This window comes from Dipodomys merriami, unplaced genomic scaffold (genome assembly GCF_024711535.1).
Source record: "Dipodomys merriami isolate MVZ:Mamm:240054 unplaced genomic scaffold, mDipMer1.0.p SCAF_21, whole genome shotgun sequence".
NCBI lineage: Eukaryota > Metazoa > Chordata > Mammalia > Rodentia > Heteromyidae > Dipodomys > Dipodomys merriami.
This window is the reverse complement of record NW_027203493.1, coordinates 1885719-1902821: the sequence shown is the minus strand read 5'-3', so window position 1 is coordinate 1902821 and position 17103 is coordinate 1885719. Positions and strand designations below refer to the sequence as shown.

The window sequence follows — 17103 nt, the reverse complement described above, 5'->3', positions numbered from 1 at the left end:
AAAATTGATTTGAAGTAAGGAAATATAAAGGACTTATAACATACAGGTAACTAGCTCAAACTGGAACACAGAGCAAAGAGAAAATCCAGGGGAACAAGGTAAGTCCACTGAAATGGCTCTGCCTGTGTCTGAACCCAATGCAGTGGGTATAAAGTAAAGCTTGGATTATGTGGGTGGGTTCTTTGCTGGATTCTGTTTTCAGGGCTGGAGAAATGAGGACAAATCTTAATTCCATGTTACTGAGACCAGTAGATAGAGTAGGGGAAAAGAAACCATGGTAAATATTTTGTATATTATATCTTCTTCATAGTTGATAACACACTTGGGAAATTGTATAAATTTTAGTGATTGAGAATACTAAAATACTAAATTATTATCTTGCCCATGTAATTGTAACCCCTCTGTTCAGTATTTTCACAATAAAAAAAAAGAAAAGAAATAAAATACTAAATTAAGATGGTTTAAAAAAAAGAAACCATGATAAGACTGATACAAGAGGAATTGAAAAGTAAGTCAGTTACAGCAAAATGACTAAAAGTAAGTTCAAATAGATGCAATTCAATGAATATTTCCAAGAAGGAATGGCACTTGCTAATGAAGATCCCCAAGGACCAAGCAGGATGGTAGAAATACTGTAGCTCTTTTATTCTTGTCTTTTATAGTTTAAAAATTGGCATTGCTTTGTCTTGCATTTCCCTATTTTTTTCTCATTTTTACTGTCAAGACACTCCAAAGTCCCCTGGATCAAATCACCCTCTCTTACTGCTTTCCCTCAACAGAATTCACCTGTCCTCATAACAATTGCAACAGGTTCCATTTGTTCTATTTTCATATGTGATTTTTTAATGTTTTAATTAAGGTACTTCTTCCAGGCAATCTTTCTGGAAATCCCTCTTTTTTTTAACTACATCAATATTTTTATTTGTGTAAGGTTATATGCTGCCTTCCTTCAGATTTTCGAACAATGTTTCACTATATGCTATAATACATTCTGAAAGATAGTAGCCATCTTCACTCTGGTAAAAAGAAAAGTTAATGTGTGAAAGGCAGGTGAAGCAATTAAAATAGTTTTCTAATTTTGATTTGAAATTATGTAATCAAGTTTATCTCTAAAAGCTCTAGTCTTTCAGACCTTGGCAGGCCTTCTATGGGTTCCTTCCACTTCAAAATAGTTGAAGTTGTGTCCATTTTTAGAAAGAGACAGAGAGAGAGAGAGAGAGAGAGAGAGAGAGAGAGAGAGAGAAAGAGAGAGAGAGAGAAAACACTATGGTAAATATCTTAGCAATTGTCAAGTTTTGTGCTAAATCAACAGACGGAACCTAGGGAAAGAAATGGGTAATCACTTCCCGTGACCCAAAAGTATATGAAATATTTATAAAGTATTTTTAGTTAAAGTTCTTGTATCTTTTTTCAAAAACCAGGACTTGACCAAGCAAAAATACATTCTAAGACTAACCATTCTCTTTGGAGAATTAGCTATTAATAATCTGATTATATATGAAACTTACACATCTTAGAAATTAAATAGTAGATGGGAAATGAGAAGTTATTGATAAAGTCTTGAATTTTTCTAATCAAACTTCTCAGACAAAAAAATGATCAACTGCAAAAAAAAATAGCTACAATCATTTCATTATATACTTTTTAAAGATAGCCATACCCTATCTCCTATCTTCTTGTTCTTGGCATCGATCTTTTGAAGTTCAACTCCTTCCATAAACTTTTCATACAGGCTCCCCCTCTACTTAACCACTCTAATAATAGAGTAACTGTCTTTTATCAAGTCTTACTCTGTGCTGCATTCTTCCAACTGCTTTATGTAAATTGTGATCATATGACCTTTATCTCAGTCTTTTTCAATAGCACTGTGTATTGTTTTGCAGTTAAGATGCAGGAAGTAATAGATTTTTCAAGGCCTCAAAGTTAGTGAGATAGTAGGTTGGGAATTCAACAGGAGAACTAAAATAACGTTGGCCTCAAAAGCTAAATCCTGGTCCTATCCTTCATGATTTGAGGTCTTCTTTGACAATTTGAAGTCACAACTATGGAACTGAATTTTCTTTTTTACTTAACACACCTCTTGTGGATTAAAATTTGTTTCCCTGTTGCTGAGTACTGTGGCTCATGTTAGAAAAATGGAGGAGAAAGGAAAGAAACAAGCCAGACCCAATCTTCTACAGGCCAGGACAGTGAGGGGCAGTAACCTTCCCATGGGATGGGAGGTTGTGTGAGGAGGTAGATTTGGGGTCAGGCTTATATGGGTCTTAACAAGGAAACAAAGGAATAAGAATCAGGCTTTAGTTACCCAGGGCCTATGGGTGGGGATACTTTCTGTTAGGTCCAGAATAGAATGTCCAGCCTGGGGTGACATGGAATTTCGGCCAGGCCTAGGTTGGAATGACCTGCTTGCGGCCAGGCATATGGTCAAGCGTGTTCATGGGTATCTAGTTTTGCCTGACCTGGGGAAATAAGGTAAGGTTCAGTCTTTCATTTTCATCTTTAGATACATAAAAAGATTGGGCCAAAAGGGGAGATGCAAGTCCTCCAAGTTTAAAACCAGATCAGACAGAAAAGTCCACAAGACCCCATCTCAATTATCCAGCAGAAACCTATCCTAGGGATGTAGTTCAAGTAGTAGAGCACAAATCATGAACGACTAAGCCACGCAAGTAGAGGGCCCCTAGGTTCAAGCCTTTTCACTTTTTGAAAAAGTAATACCTTTGTAACTAGGTATTTCAGAAATGTATTTTCTTCCTTTCCCTTAAGTTTTCAACATTTTTTCAATTATATCTTAGCATCTAAGTAGCTTAGAGTAAGGATTATGAGCCTAGGCTTGGGATTCAGTTCTTTCACTGTGAGGTGAGAATTTTAATATCTAATGTATGGGGTTTATAAACAGTGACAGAGAAAATATATGTGCATCACATTATAATAGAGTTAAACCATGCAGTTCCAACAAACACCATTCTAAGAATCTCATTTAGAATAGCATCTTGATACTCAAAGTAGCCCTATAAGGAAGGTATTTTTATTTTAAGTCCCATTTTACAGGTTAAGAAAAAGGCAAAGAAAGGTTAACACACTGGCTAGAATCACACAGCTGGTATCAGGTGCAAGATTTTAACCCCAGGTTGATGCACCTAGCTAAACATAATATCACCTAGGTTCAATGTAGTGGGTATTTAAAATTGTTAGCTCTCTAAACAGCTCTTTTGAGGCTTCCTGAAGAGGGGTCTTGCTGACCTAAGTGCTGAATCATTAAGAGGTCTGCCTGTGGTATCAGAAGACAGCAGGAGTGTGTTAGTGACTGTTTGTAGGAGAAAAGCCAATCCCAACAGGAAGGCAGGACTGGAAGACAAGTTCTGTAAGGGACCAACCAGCATGAAGCTACAGGGTTTGAGTAGGGGACCCTGAGACAATAGTCAAGAAAGCTATCCCAGTTTCTATGTGACTCTGATCATATTGTTTGACCTGCCTCTCCAGTCATCTCCTCTGTAAACCAAGGGAAATGAGATGGGATGTTTGGAAACACTCTCTCCTATCCTAAAATGTCAGGATTCAATGCATCCAAGGTCTGAATAAATGTCTCAATTACATGGAATTGGAATCTCAAGAGCAGTTTTCTTAAAAGAATCGCCAGTCACCAGGCACTCATTCATATACTCCCAGCCATTCAGGAGGCTGAGATCTAAAGCCAGCTAGGGAAGAAAAATCGGAGAGACTTCATCTCTTAAATTACCAGGAAAAATCAAAGCTGGAACCATGGCTCAAGTGGTAAAGCTCTGGTCAAGCAAACATGCTGAGCAAGCATGAGGACATGCATTCAAGAACTGCTATCACCAAAAAAAAAAAAAATGGAGAGAAAGGAAGAAGAAAGGAAAAGGAAGAAAAAAGGAAGGGAGGGAAGGAGGGAGAGAGGGAGAGGAAGGAAGGAGAATCAACATTTATGCCCATATGTAAATTACCTACTTTTCCAGATGTTGACAAAGTCTTTTCATCTTAGACTAACTTCCTTGTTACCCAGCTGTATTACTGGCCCTTATGAAATTTTCTATTTGTTGTTCTAATAAATGAACACAAACTTACTCTTAGAAGAACATACCTTTTTTATTTGCTAGTTCTATAGGTCACAGGTCTAAGGTTGGAGTCATACAGGAGCAGTCCCTTCTGGAGGCTTTAAAGAATGATCTGTTTCCTTGTTTAGCCAGCTTTTGGAGATTACCCACACTCCTTGGCTCATGGCCTCTTTCTCCATTTTTAAACTTAGCCACATGGCAATATTCTAACTCTGCTTACATCACTGCTTTTCTTCCTCTGATTCTCTTCTTCTTCCACTTCTAAGGTCCTGATGATTACCTTGAGCCTACTCAACAATTCAAGACAATCTCCCAGTTTCAAGGTTAATTCCATTGGTAACTTTAGTTCTGCTTTGCCAAATAGCTTAACACAGTCAAAAGTCTTTAAGGGAGTGCATTATTCTGCCCATCATAATCCCTTCTTGCTATCTGCTATACTTTAAAAGTAATGACTACAGGGGAGACACACATACCCTTCACAAAACTAAACAGGAGCTGGAATGGTGAAGCATGCCTGTAGTCCCAGCAACTCAGAAGGCAGAGACAGAAGAATCATGGTTTGAGGCCATTCTGGGCTAAAGTTAGAAAGAGACTATCTCAATAAATAAACTGAGTGGGATAGTACTTAGCTGTGGTCCCCTCTGCTTAGAAGGCAGAGATAAGATAATTATAACTCAAGGTCAGATGAAATGAAAGTACAACACTCTGAGAAATAAACTGAAGCAAAAGGAGTTGGGGTATACCTCAAGTGGCAGAGCATCTGCCTAGCAATTATAACCACCTGTGTTCAAACATGAGTATTTCCCCAATAATAATAATAGCAATAATATCAAGTAGGAAGAGCTAAAATATAAATATATTCCCATTTTCCTCCTTCAGTTCCTTTAAACCACAGGTTACATGGGATTCCAAGGCCAATGAGAAGCACATTTGTATTAGTCACCATGATTATTTGCTCACTTGTGCCCTTTACAAGGAAAAATGATGCTTGATAAGATGCTCTTTGATTTCCATTGTCAGCAGTTGCTTTTGTATATTTTGTTTACACTTAGGACAGAATGAAGCCATCCAAGCCAACACCCTACCCTGGAATGCAAGAGACCATGCCCAATCCTTACCCGCCAGGCAACCCAACCATGGCTCCTGGGTCTCAACCAGCTGAATATCAACAATCTCTGAGTTTTATTAATGTAGGAAACCAAGCCCAAGGTGGGCAATTTCCCTTCATGACATCTCCAGGACTCTTTCGTGGCAGTCAGTTTGCTCAAGGAAATGTTCAAATAGTAAATCTAACGACAGAACCAGCAGCAGTAAACTTGAGAGAAGAAGGAAAGATACTAGGGGTGAGTCTGTTTCCTGCTGGAATTTTAAGTTTGCATTTGCAAGTGTTTTCTTGTGCCTATCAATTATAGGTGGGGAAAATATTCATTATTTAAAAGTTTAATGCTTGTCTAGAAGCTGTATGCCCCTTTTAGGTAGAAATAATAAGTCTGCCCTGGGTTCATTTCATTTAGATTCAAGCAGGAATCAAATTGGTGACAGAAGCAAATTTGATGAGAAAAGCAACAGTACCTGATTGATCTCACTTCTGAAAAGAGCATGTTAGACAAGCTTGATTTTGTCTCTGAACTGGTTAAAAACCCAGAATCTGCCCACTGATGATCCACATTAAAATGTATACTGCTGCCCACCTTTAAAGGGATTTAGCTACGAATGAGCAGGCTGGGACAGGCTGAGTGTAAAAGAAGGTAGAACATTGCCATCTACTGTGGCCCCCTCAGCTTGGACCCTTAGAAATGCTGCGACTTATCTACCATTACAGTCTTACAAAGAGTATTTTGGATTAGCACCCTCAATCTTGTATCTGTAGACATTGCGAAACACATCCCACCTGTTGGTGAGGATTCCACCCACTTAAGCAGAATTGTTAGTGGATTTGCTAAGCTTTCCAGGCACCCCTTTTCACAAAATAATTAAGTCTTTTCCTGTGTATAGCTCCAAATTACACTGGGTATCCATTAGGTGCAAGAACTCTTCTAGCCATATTACTAGCCATCTGTTTCCATTCCTCTCCAGCAGCCAAACACAACCAGCAAAGTGACTTCAAGATCCTCTCATGCTGAAGGGAGGAAATTTGAACAGATAGGACAAAGACAAGATCTCACACACACCCTATCCCCATACAAATATTGGTAATATGACATTATCTCTGTCCTGGGGAATTTACAACCCAGTGTGTGAAATCATGCCTATAATAAGGAAGTAAAATACAAATTATAACAGAAATGGATAAGTGATAAGAAAGTGATAAGAAAGAGAAGAAAGTGTAAGCATAATTTCTTTAAGTAGCAGGAAGTGAAAGGGTAGCAATTTCAAGTTTGTCTGAGGGGACATGCCTTAGAACATGACATTTGAGCAAAAACATGAGCTTAAGAGTGAGCCAAGCAGATACCAGGACAAGAAGAATTCATCAGAGTAAAGGCCTTTAGATACAAGTGCCTATAATGCATTTGACAAGCAGAGAAGAAGCCAGAATGAACAAAAGCAGGAAGAAAGCAGAGAGGCAACAGGGGCCAGTCCTTGTGAGAAACGAAGAACAGAAAGTTTGGGCTTTCACTGATGGGGAATAAAGAATATGAAAATGTAACTAGAAAAACTGAGGGTAAGCTGGGCGCTGGTGGCTCATGCCTGTAATCCTAGGTACTCGGTTCAAAGCCAGCCCAGGCAGGAAAGTCTATGAGACTCTTATCTCCAAGAAACAGCCAGAAAACCGGGCCTCACGATTGATGAAAGAAAGAAAGAAAGAGAGAGAGAGAGAGAGAGAGAGAGAGAGAGAGAGAAAGAGAGAGAGAGAGAGAGAGAGAGAGAGAAAGGAAGGGAAAGGAAAGGAGAAGGAGAAGGAGAAGGAAGAAGGAAGGGAAGGAAGGAGGGAGGGAAGGAAGGAAGAAGAAAGATGGATCAAGGGTATGAATGGGGTTGGGAGGATGGGAAAGAGTAATGGAAGGTGACACTAAGCAAGATCTATTGTGCTCATGACCAGACATGTTAAAATGAAATCCCTTTGGTACAACAACTACTTAAAGCAAATTTGAAAAGTTAAAAAAAATTTAAAACCTAAAAAATTAAAAAGAACATTCTGCCTGGTTCTAGAGGCATGCACTGAAAGTACTTTAAAAGAAAAAAATGACATTTGCTTTTTGTTCTGGTTTATCTTTAAGTAACTGTATGGAGACTTGTGGGGGATTTTTTTTTTTTTTGGTCCAGTTGTGGGGCCTGAACTCTGGGCCTGAGTGCTGTCCCTCAGCTCTTCAGCTCAAGGCTAGCACTCTACCACTTGAGCCACAGCGCCACTTCCGGCTTTTTTTTTCTTTCTTTCTTTCTTTTTTTTTTTTTTTTTTTTTGCTTATATGGTGCTGAGGAATCGAACCCAGGGTCTCAGGCATGCAAGGCAAGCGCTCTACCACTGAGCCAACTTCCCAGCCCCTTGTGGGGGATTTTTTAAAGCTGCATTTGGCAGAAACTATTTCTCTCCATGAAGATTGTATACCTGCGCCATTAGCAACCCCCAGCCACCACAAAAGTGCAGGGGCCACAGGTGATGGGAGTAAAGCATCTATATCAACCTATTCCAAAGTTCAGGAACTGGGGTCAAAGGTGCAGAACAAACTGAATGTCCAAATGATTAAGACTGTAGGCAGTTTTGACTGGTAAAAGGTAGTTAGGGCTATATGAGGAGAAAAGAAGGCCATTAAGAATCAAAGATCTACTGTTCCTCATCAAAATGACAGCAAGGATGAGGATGAAAAGTTTATAATTGAACTGATGCTCCTGGAGAGGAGCTTGTGAAAACTAAATATAAAATCAACTGCAGGAGTTCTTTGACTAAGACGTCTCATTGCTAAGGAAAGGTCTGTCATCTTTCCAGGCTCCATGCAAACATGAGATGGATATAGGTGAATGTGAAAGCATTTTTCAGAGAAAAGAAAAGGTTTATGAGTCTCAACTTATTCAAAATTACAGTAATTTCTTAGCATATTTCATTCAGTAGTTATTAGTTGAAAAAATTAAAAAGCATATAGTCCTTCCTGGATAAAGACGATATAAATACAAACTTGGTGAGACATAAATGCTCAGTCTGCAGTAATCTTTCTGAACCAATCTAGCAAATTGTTTCCTTGGAAATATGTGTTTACTCAGGACAAAGTAAAGTGCAATACATAATAAGAATTTTAAAGAAGTACAAGATTTATCCTTTATCTTGGGAATTATATCTCATATCTAGTAGAAAAATGATTGCATAGCAGCAATGTTTTTTCAATGAACACTATGAGTACCAAACCAAGTAGTAGTAAGGTGTGTTTTATGTCATAAGCTACAACAGAAATTGAGAGAGATGGAGCCAAGCCAAGCTTGGGCATATGCTCCCCAGAGTTCATCGTGGGCTCTGGAATCAATCTGTTGCAGTAAATCCCCACATCCACCCCTTAGGGACCTTTAATAACTGATTTCTTTATGTCTCTGTGTCTCCATCCAGTCATTGAAAGGACTGTGTGACACAATAAATGTAAAATGTTTAGATCATTGCAGAACATGTAACTACTGCCCAATAAATGATTTTGCCCTAATTCCTTTACTTATAATATATATTACTCCAGGAGTCTTTTAGATGCTCTTGAAACATAGCAGTGGGAGCTTAGGCACATTTAGACGATTCTCCTTGGGCCACCCAGAAAGCTGCCCAATCAATACCTTCAAGAAAGGGCTTTGACAGAAGCCTTTGCTCCCCACTTATTCTAGTATACATCAAATTATTCATAGCCTATCTTTTTCTCAAGTGATTGCTTAAATGAGGCCTGTGGATCCTTACCAAAAGGAAAAGAAATACAGAAGACAGCGTTGAGTGTAATGTGTCCCAGGGCTGAAAACAAAGACAAAGTGTTAAGTGTTTGTTTTCTTTGTTTCAGGCAATCCAGATCATAATTGGAGTGATGCACATTGGTTTTGGGACTATTCTAGGTTTGCTGGCCATCACCTATAGTAACAATCTACTGGGCTTTGCTTCTCTTACTTTTCTCGGTGGATACCCATTCTGGGGTGGACTGTGTGTGAGTAGATTGCTGAGACAACTCTCCCTATAAAGTACCACTATTTCCTTGCAGGATGTACACTGGTGGCTCATGCCTGTAATTCTACACACTCAGGAGGCTGAGATCTAAGGATCATAGTTCAAAGCTAGTCTGAGCAGGAAAGCCCATAAGAATCTAATCTCCAAAACCCAGCACCCAGGACCCAAGTATAAGCCCCATGACCAGCCCTCTCCACTCCTCAAAAATGTAGGCAATTATAGGAAGAGATGACCAAGCATAAATCACAGAACAGAGATCTTGACAGGAGAAAAGAGTTCCTAAAGTGCACAAAACTAAGAAGAAAACAGGAAATCAAAGACATATCCCTGAGTTCCTCTAGAAAATGGAGATAGATGAGGCAATTTAAACAACAGACAAACTGAAGTTCCACTTAAAGATAAATTTAGACCAACTGTTGTTCCACATAAAGTTAAATTTCCAAGCCCATTCTGTGAACGCACCATTTCACCAAGAAATCTGTCTATTTCTACAGTTCATTATTTCTGGCTCTCTCTCTGTATCAGCATCCAAGGAATTTTCCCCTTGTCTGGTAAGTAAGAATGTTTCTACTTTTTAAACTCCTTTAAAGATTAATTTGATTTCTGGGGAGATAAATTGAGAAGGTAGACTCAGAAAGTGTGGCTGAGAGTACTTTGCTCAAAGTATTTGTCAGTTGACACTACAGTGCTGGGACTAGAGTGGGGAGTTGTCCATAAATTCATCACACAGAAATGGCAGAGTCCACGTCCTTACTGGAACTCCCAAAGGTAGGGAGCTGTAAAGATAAGGATTGTTAGGGCTGGGAAGGTGGCTCAGTGGTAGAACGTTTGCCTTGCATGCTTGAGGCCCTGGGTTCGATTCTTCAGCACCACATAAGCAAAAAGAAAAAAAAGCCAGAAGTGGCGCTGTGGCTCAAGTGATAGAGCTCTAGCCTTGAGCTGAAGAGCTGAGGACAGCGCCCAGGCCCAGAGTTCAGGCCCCACAACCGGATCCAAAAAAAAAAGATAAGGATTGTTAAAGCTTTAAGGCAAAAGCTTCCTGGTTCAATGGGGTCACATTATATTCAGGAAAGTCCAAAGAAGAATCTAGGAATAACCTACTCTCCTCTTAGTAACTGTGGCTCTGGTATTCATTTGCTATTTCTTAGCTATGTCTTGCATGTATAATGTTTATTTGTAAATAGCTACTATTCTTCATCAGGTTGGGTTTTGATGGGCAATTTTTTAAGCATCTAGCTAGAACATGAGAAGAGCTTATAAAATCAGAGTGGAGATAGCACTCCATGTGTTGCAATTTCCTGGTTTAAATTAACACCAAAAGAAGTAACATGATTTGCCATAGATTAGAGCAGAAATGGTTTAAAGAGTACAAAAATTTCAATAAATGTCATTTTATATGATCATATGCACATAGCTATTGAGCTTTTGTGATCCTCTCCTAAGAATATCCTCCTTTGGTCTCAATGTCTGAATATCTAGGTAACTCCAACAAATGGGAACAAAGGGTTTTTTTTCCTTTGTTGCTATTTTTGTTTTCTGTACCTTTCGTCTTGTTTTAGAGAGAGGAAGGGAGAAGGGGAGTACAGAAATGGTGAGACAAAGGGTAAACAAATGCAGCAGTGCTACACACTAAACACTATATTGAAAATGAACTATACAACTTGTGGAGGGGGGACAGGAGGGAAAACTTGGGAGAGAGCAAGGGAAGGAGTGATACTGTTCTAAAAGAAATGTACTCATTACCTGACTTATATAATCATAACCCTTCTGTACATCACCATTACAATAACAATTTTTTTTCATTTAAAAAAAGAATATAAAAGTTTAAGCACAAGAGGAAAGAATAGAGAAATGGAAACACAGAACCATACTTCTCTGGCTCTTCCCAACAAAATTAAAGTTACATTTTAAAAGCCTAATTCAAAAAATAAAAAGCTTCATTCCAATTAGCCATCCATACTATCATCCAAAAACAAAATAAAGCATCTTTTCTTAACCTTTAATAGTTTTTTTTCCCCCTGTAACTGAGATTGTCCAATAGTAGACTCACTCCTCTGGCAAAAGTTGAGCACTGAGAGGTTCTAAAAGCAATTTTTCTATGAGCCTTTTAAAGGTCTTCAGGAACTACCATGGCACTCCAAAGCAGAGGCACATTCTAAGGATTCTAACAGTGCTATCCCTAAGCAAATCAGCTGAGGACTTAGTTTCACAATTCTTTAGCCATATCTCCTAATCTAACTGTAAAAGCTGGAGAAAGTTTTGTACTCTGCCCATATTATCTCTCTACCCATGAAAGCCTAAAAATCTTTTATATTTGGAGATCCTCACCTAGTCCCTAGAGAAACTTCAGGGTTTCTGGTACTCTTTAACTCTACCTGCAAAAATTGTGTATGTGTGAAATTCTTTCCCATCTGTAAAATTAGATGCTAAAATTCATACAATGGCCATAAGAATTTAAATGTGACAGTGTACTCTTGAAAAAATCTAACAGACTTGTTGAAGAATAACACCCACCAAAAGCTTATTTACTCTTGTTCTTATCTTGAAAAAGGAAGTAGAACTGTTATTGTACAAAAGGCTTTTTAATATATTAGCTATTTTGTATTAGTTACATTTTCTATGGATTATTTAGAAAGACCCAGCATCTAGGCTAAAAACTTTAATTTTTGTGATAACTACACAGAAAGAAAAAAACATTTCAGCTTCAAAAACTTATTTTGAAATGTAAAAGATTAAAAACCATTAACTATGGTTGCTTTTTATTCCACTTAATTTCATTTATCTTCTATATAACTTACTGTCTCTTGTCTCCAATAGATAAAGGGCAGTCTAGGAATGAACATTGTCAGTTCTATCTTTGCCATCATTGGCATAATTCTTTTTTTGGTGGATCTGATCATCAATGGAGTAGATAACCAAGCCTTCTCGGCCGTGGTAAGTATTATATAATCCACCATGAGAAGTAGTCTGTTCTTTATTTCCTAATACTCTACAAGCAACTCCGGTGGGAAATACTCTATTTCTATTCCAGTCCTGCCACTAGAAATGTGATTGCTAGGCTCTAAAGTGAGAGAATGCCTTTCACATATGGACAAGGACAGATAAAGTATCCTGCAATCCTTCTCACTGTTGCTACATATACAATGGGGAGGGGCTTGGCTCCACCTCTGGAGACTCCTAAGACTATCCAGCTATTATTCTCCAACAATTAGGAATCCATATGCATACATCTGTCAAGTTCCTGAGTAAGAATAGAGTGATTTTTAGAATAAGAATAGTGAGGGGAAAATGGAAGTAAAGAAGGCATCCAGGTTTCACTAGAGAAGCTGAGAATATGATGCAATTGCAAAATGTGTCTCTGATAGTGCTCAGAATAGAATCATACATCCCTTAATATCAAATAGGCCAAGCAAGGATTCTGACCCCAGGAAGAAATGGATACTTAGAGGGCTGAGATGCTTGCTAGCTGTAAAGAATACAGAAGGTGGTCTCTAAGACATCAACTTCCGTCTTTAGTCTGAGAACAAAGGGAAGCTGCAGAGGAAGTTTGTTTAATGTTGTTTTGTTTCTATTACTTTACAAAAGGCAAACTGGCATTCAATTTTTCAACTAACCATAAAGGCATATAAAAAAAGAAATGTTCAGTTAGCAGGCTATGGTATGACCTACAATAGCATCCAATAGTACAGACTTTTTCTTAAAATGAAAAACAGTAGAAAATATTTCTCAACTATTGAAGGAAAGTTCTTCCTGAACATATTGTGCTATTGACAGACTTAATAAAGAAATTAAATGCAGAATGATTAATATTGAAATACATGGAAGTTGTGTATGAAAATGGCATAAAGAAACTCAGTGAAGCCTGTTGATTAAAGAAAATAAAAATGTGTAATATAAGACAGATGTAAAGTCCCTTAGACAAATAGCCCCTTGTTAAAATATAATATATAAACAAATAATTATTTAAATTTTAAACAGAAAAACATAGGAGGTAACAATGCTCCATAAGAAATGTACTCATTACCCTACTCATATAACTGTAACTGCTCTGAACAGCATCTTTACAATAAAATAAAAATATTTTGAAAAATAGATAATTACCTATAAACTAAGAAAAAATTATCTTGATTCATTCTCTATCACAACATTCAGTGAGGAGACAATAGAAAAATGTTTATAAAGTTTTGATAAAGGGGCCGGAAAGGTGGCTTAGTGGTAGAGTGCTTGCCTTGTATGCATGAGGCCCTCAGCACCACATAACAGAAAAAGCTGGAAGTGGCACTGTGGCTCAAGTAGTAGAGTGCTCACCTTGAGTTAAAGAGCTGAGGGACAGTGCACAGGCCCAGAGTTCAGGCCCCATGACCAGCCAAAAAAAAAAAAAGTTTTGATAAAAAGGATATTGTGACTTGAGATTATCACATGTGACTCAAGTTTATCAGAGAGGAGACAACATAACAATGTTTATAACGTTTTGATGAAAAGAAAATTGTAACTCTAGATTATCTCCAATTAATACCAGAAAACCGGAAGTGGCACTGGGGCTCAAGTGGTAGACCACTTGTCTTGAGCTGAAGAGTACAGGGACAGCACCCAGGCCCAGAGTTCAAGCCCCACAGCCAACCAAAAAAAAAAAAAAAAAAAAAGTACTCAGCCATCAAGAAAATTATGTTATATGCAAGAAAATAGATGGAATTAAAATTATGATGCTGATGTGATTTTTTTTGTTGCTTTGTATGGTCCTCCCCCACCGTATAACCCCTGTTTTCACTGTATTTGTTTAAATAGAGATACAGATTGACCCATTGCAACAATGAGATGAACAAGACACTATGCTGAAAAAATGAACTTTACAATTTAGGTGGGGGGGAGTGTAGTTGTGGAGGAAAGAGGGAAGGATGATAGGGGAAAAATAAAGGAGGAGGTAACAATGCTTGACAGGAAATGTACTCATTACCTTGCTCATGTAACTGTAACCCCTCTGTACAGTATTTTTTCAATAACATAAAAAAATTTAAAAATTATGATGCTGAGTAAAATAAGCCAGACTGAGAAAGTCAAATATGTACTATTCTCTCTCATATATGGAATCTAATTCTTCAAAATGAATGTAAAACAGATTCTTTTCATGGGCTGGGGACTACCGGAAGGACAGAGGATGAAGAAAGGAATGGGTATTTTCAAAGCACTTTATACACATATATGAAAACAGTAGAAGAAACCTGTTGAATTTGTTACAAGAAGGGTAGGAGGGATTAGGAAGGGAATTTGACAGAGGGAATAGGTGTGATTGGAGCACATTGTGTGGCATATATGGAAATACTTTGGTAGAACTAATATATACTAATAAAAATAGAGAGGACCAGAAAAGCATGGAGAAACTGTATAAATTGTTAGTAGGAAGCAGTAAATCACTGAAGTAGCCAACTAAGACTTAGCAGCTAAAACAATGACAGTTACAGAATTGAATGTAAGTATTTTAATGTTTCTTTCTCTTTTTTTTTTTTTTTTGGTTGGTTGTGGGGCCTGAACTCTGGGCCTGGGCACTGTCTCTCAGCTCTTCAGCTCAAGGCTAGTGCTCTACCACTTGAGCCACAGCTCCACTTCTGGCTTTTTCTGTTTATGTGGTGGTGAGGAATTGAACCCAGAGTCTCATGCATGCAAGGCAAGCACTCTATCACTGGGCCAACTTCCCAAGCCCTAATGTTTCATTTCTTAAATGTACAAAAATTTTACAATCAACAAAAACTCAGCTGAAAAGAGAGAAAAAAAAGTTGATATAAAACTGTAAATCCCTTCACCCTTTTTCATAGAAAACCATCAATTTTGACTTCTTCATGGATTTCACAATCATGTTTTTTAGTTGACCAAACATAACCTTTTTCTACTTTGAAAATAATTATATACTTTCAAAATACAAAGTGCGATTCCATTCTTTTTCTTTTTTCTTTTTTCTTTATTTATTTTTGTCGGTCGTGGGGCCTGAACTCTGGGCCTGGGGGACTCACTGTACCTCAGCTCTTCAGCTCAAAGGTAGCACTTTACCACTTTAGTCACAGTGCCACTTTCTGCTTATGTGGTGCTTAGGAATCAAACCCAGGGCCTCATGCATGCAAGGCAAGTACTCTACCACTGAGCCATATTCCCAGACCCATGATTCTTTTTTTTTTTTTTTGTCGGTTGTGGGGCTTGAACTCTGGGCCTGGCTCTGTCCCTGAGCTCTTCAGCTCAAGGTGAGGCTCTAGCACTTGAGCCACAGCAATACTTCTGGTTTTCTCATAGTTAATTGGAGATAAGAGTCTCACAGACTTTCCTGCCCAGGCTGGCTTTGAACTGTGCTCCTCATATCTCTTGATTACAGGCATGAGCCACCAGCGCCCGGCTGCCAAGATTCCATTCTTAAGAGAACGTTTCTTTCATTCTCCATTGCTCGCTCTCTCCTTCCTTGTTTCTCCATTCAGTCATGTTGCCTTTTCCTATGTCTATACAGAGGGAGATCCACAATAGTATGTCAATGTTAATTTTGGTCATTTCTAGGCAGTGATGCTTACAATGATTGCCTTCCATATTGGTGGGTTTTTTAATAGGCAAGTGTCATCTTATAAAAACAAGACACCATTGAAAAAATCTGTTCTTACATTTCTAAATAAAATGATCTGTTTCCCAAAAGGAAAGCTTTCTGATGTTTTAAAGGAACCTCAAAATAAATTTGTATCCCCTGAGATAAGCATGGAGTGAGCCAAATATGAGCAGCAGCACAATTTGATAGTATTTTTCAAGATAAATTTCTGATTTCAGCTTTCGGGAAAAGGAATATCTTCTATGCTGCTGATTTTCTCCATCTTAGAGACCTGCATAGCGTGTACCACAGCTCACTTTGCCAAGCAAGCAATCACAAATACCAACAGGGTGAGTTGGGCCTTTTTTCTGTAAAATAATCTGAATATGTGCTGAAGAAATGAAGACTTGCATTTCTGCTAAATCCTGCTGTGGGCTTATGAGATCATTATTTGTCCTTGACTTTGCTGGGGCAGAAGACAATGCATTGTACTAAAGATGTTGCTTATTTCTGTTCCTTCCTTCTAGTCTGCCCTGGCTATTCCAAATATGTATGCAGCCAACCCCATGACCCAGTCCTCACCAGCTCCTCCTCCCAGATTTGAAGACCACCCAGCTTATGCTCCTAGATAAAAAAGAAAGAAGAGAGCATGGGTCCATAACTCCTCTACTTAAAACTACTTAACTGACGCTAGTAGCAGCAGTTAGTGATATTACCCTAGCACCCTTCTCATCATTAAAAGACTAAAAACTGTGACTCTCTTAAAGTTAGAAACTTTTCTGTGCATACTACCTTTTCCTCAATAAAATAGTCATTGGGAATATAAGACTCTTTTGTATTTTTATTGGTATATATTAACTGAGATTAATAGTAAGGGACGTCATTACGACCTTTCTATACATACATATAATGTGCTTTGGTCATATTCATGCTTCCATTGTTCTTTCTAATTCCTCTGCTCCCTTCCCTCCCTCTTTACCCTTTCCTTCTCCCTTTCTAATAGAATGCCCTCTATTTTTATAACCTTAGTTTTCCTTCTAACTTCTACTCATTGTTTATTCCACTCATCAAAAATCCACTTTGGTGGACTGGTAAAGTGGCTCAGTGGTAGAGTGCTTGCCTCGCATACATGAGGCCCTGGGTTCAATTCCTCAGCACCACATAAGCAGAAAAAGCCACTGTGGCTCAAGTGGTAGAGTGCTAGCCTTGAGCTGAAGAGCTGAGGGACAGTGCCCAGGCCCAGAGTTCAGGCCCCACAACCAACAAAAATAAATCCATTTTGGCTTGATACTTGTTGAACAAAAATAGATCTGCTAACACTACAGAACAAACTCATGAAGCCAGCC

At 38.3% G+C, this 17103-nt stretch overlaps 1 protein-coding gene across 2 annotated transcripts; it reads left to right on the top strand.

Moving 5' to 3' along the window:
- Window positions 1–16569, top strand: Ms4a12 (membrane spanning 4-domains A12). Of its 2 annotated transcripts, XM_070031802.1 has the most exons (8): window positions 73–98; window positions 4343–4399; window positions 5129–5419; window positions 9041–9181; window positions 9696–9752; window positions 12019–12135; window positions 15997–16107; window positions 16285–16569. In XM_070031802.1, exons 2-8 carry the CDS (start codon window positions 4349–4351, stop codon window positions 16387–16389), a joined length of 873 nt encoding a protein of 290 aa, XP_069887903.1. In that variant the 5' UTR covers window positions 73–98; window positions 4343–4348; the 3' UTR covers window positions 16390–16569. The 2 variants fall into 2 exon arrangements, with proteins under 2 accessions (XP_069887904.1, XP_069887903.1); XM_070031803.1 differs by lacking the exon at window positions 4343–4399 and having other exon boundaries at window positions 1–98.
- Window positions 16570–17103: the final 534 nt, after the last annotated feature.

Coding starts and splice junctions, on each gene's coding strand:
- Ms4a12 (XM_070031802.1), top strand. CDS start 4,349: ATGATTACCTTGAGCCTACTCAACAATTCAAGACAATCTCCCAGTTTC. Junction 9,182..9,695: donor CATTCTGGGGTGGACTGTGT/GTGAGTAGATTG, acceptor CTATTTCTACAG/TTCATTATTTCTGGCTCTCT. Junction 9,753..12,018: donor AGGAATTTTCCCCTTGTCTG/GTAAGTAAGAAT, acceptor TGTCTCCAATAG/ATAAAGGGCAGTCTAGGAAT.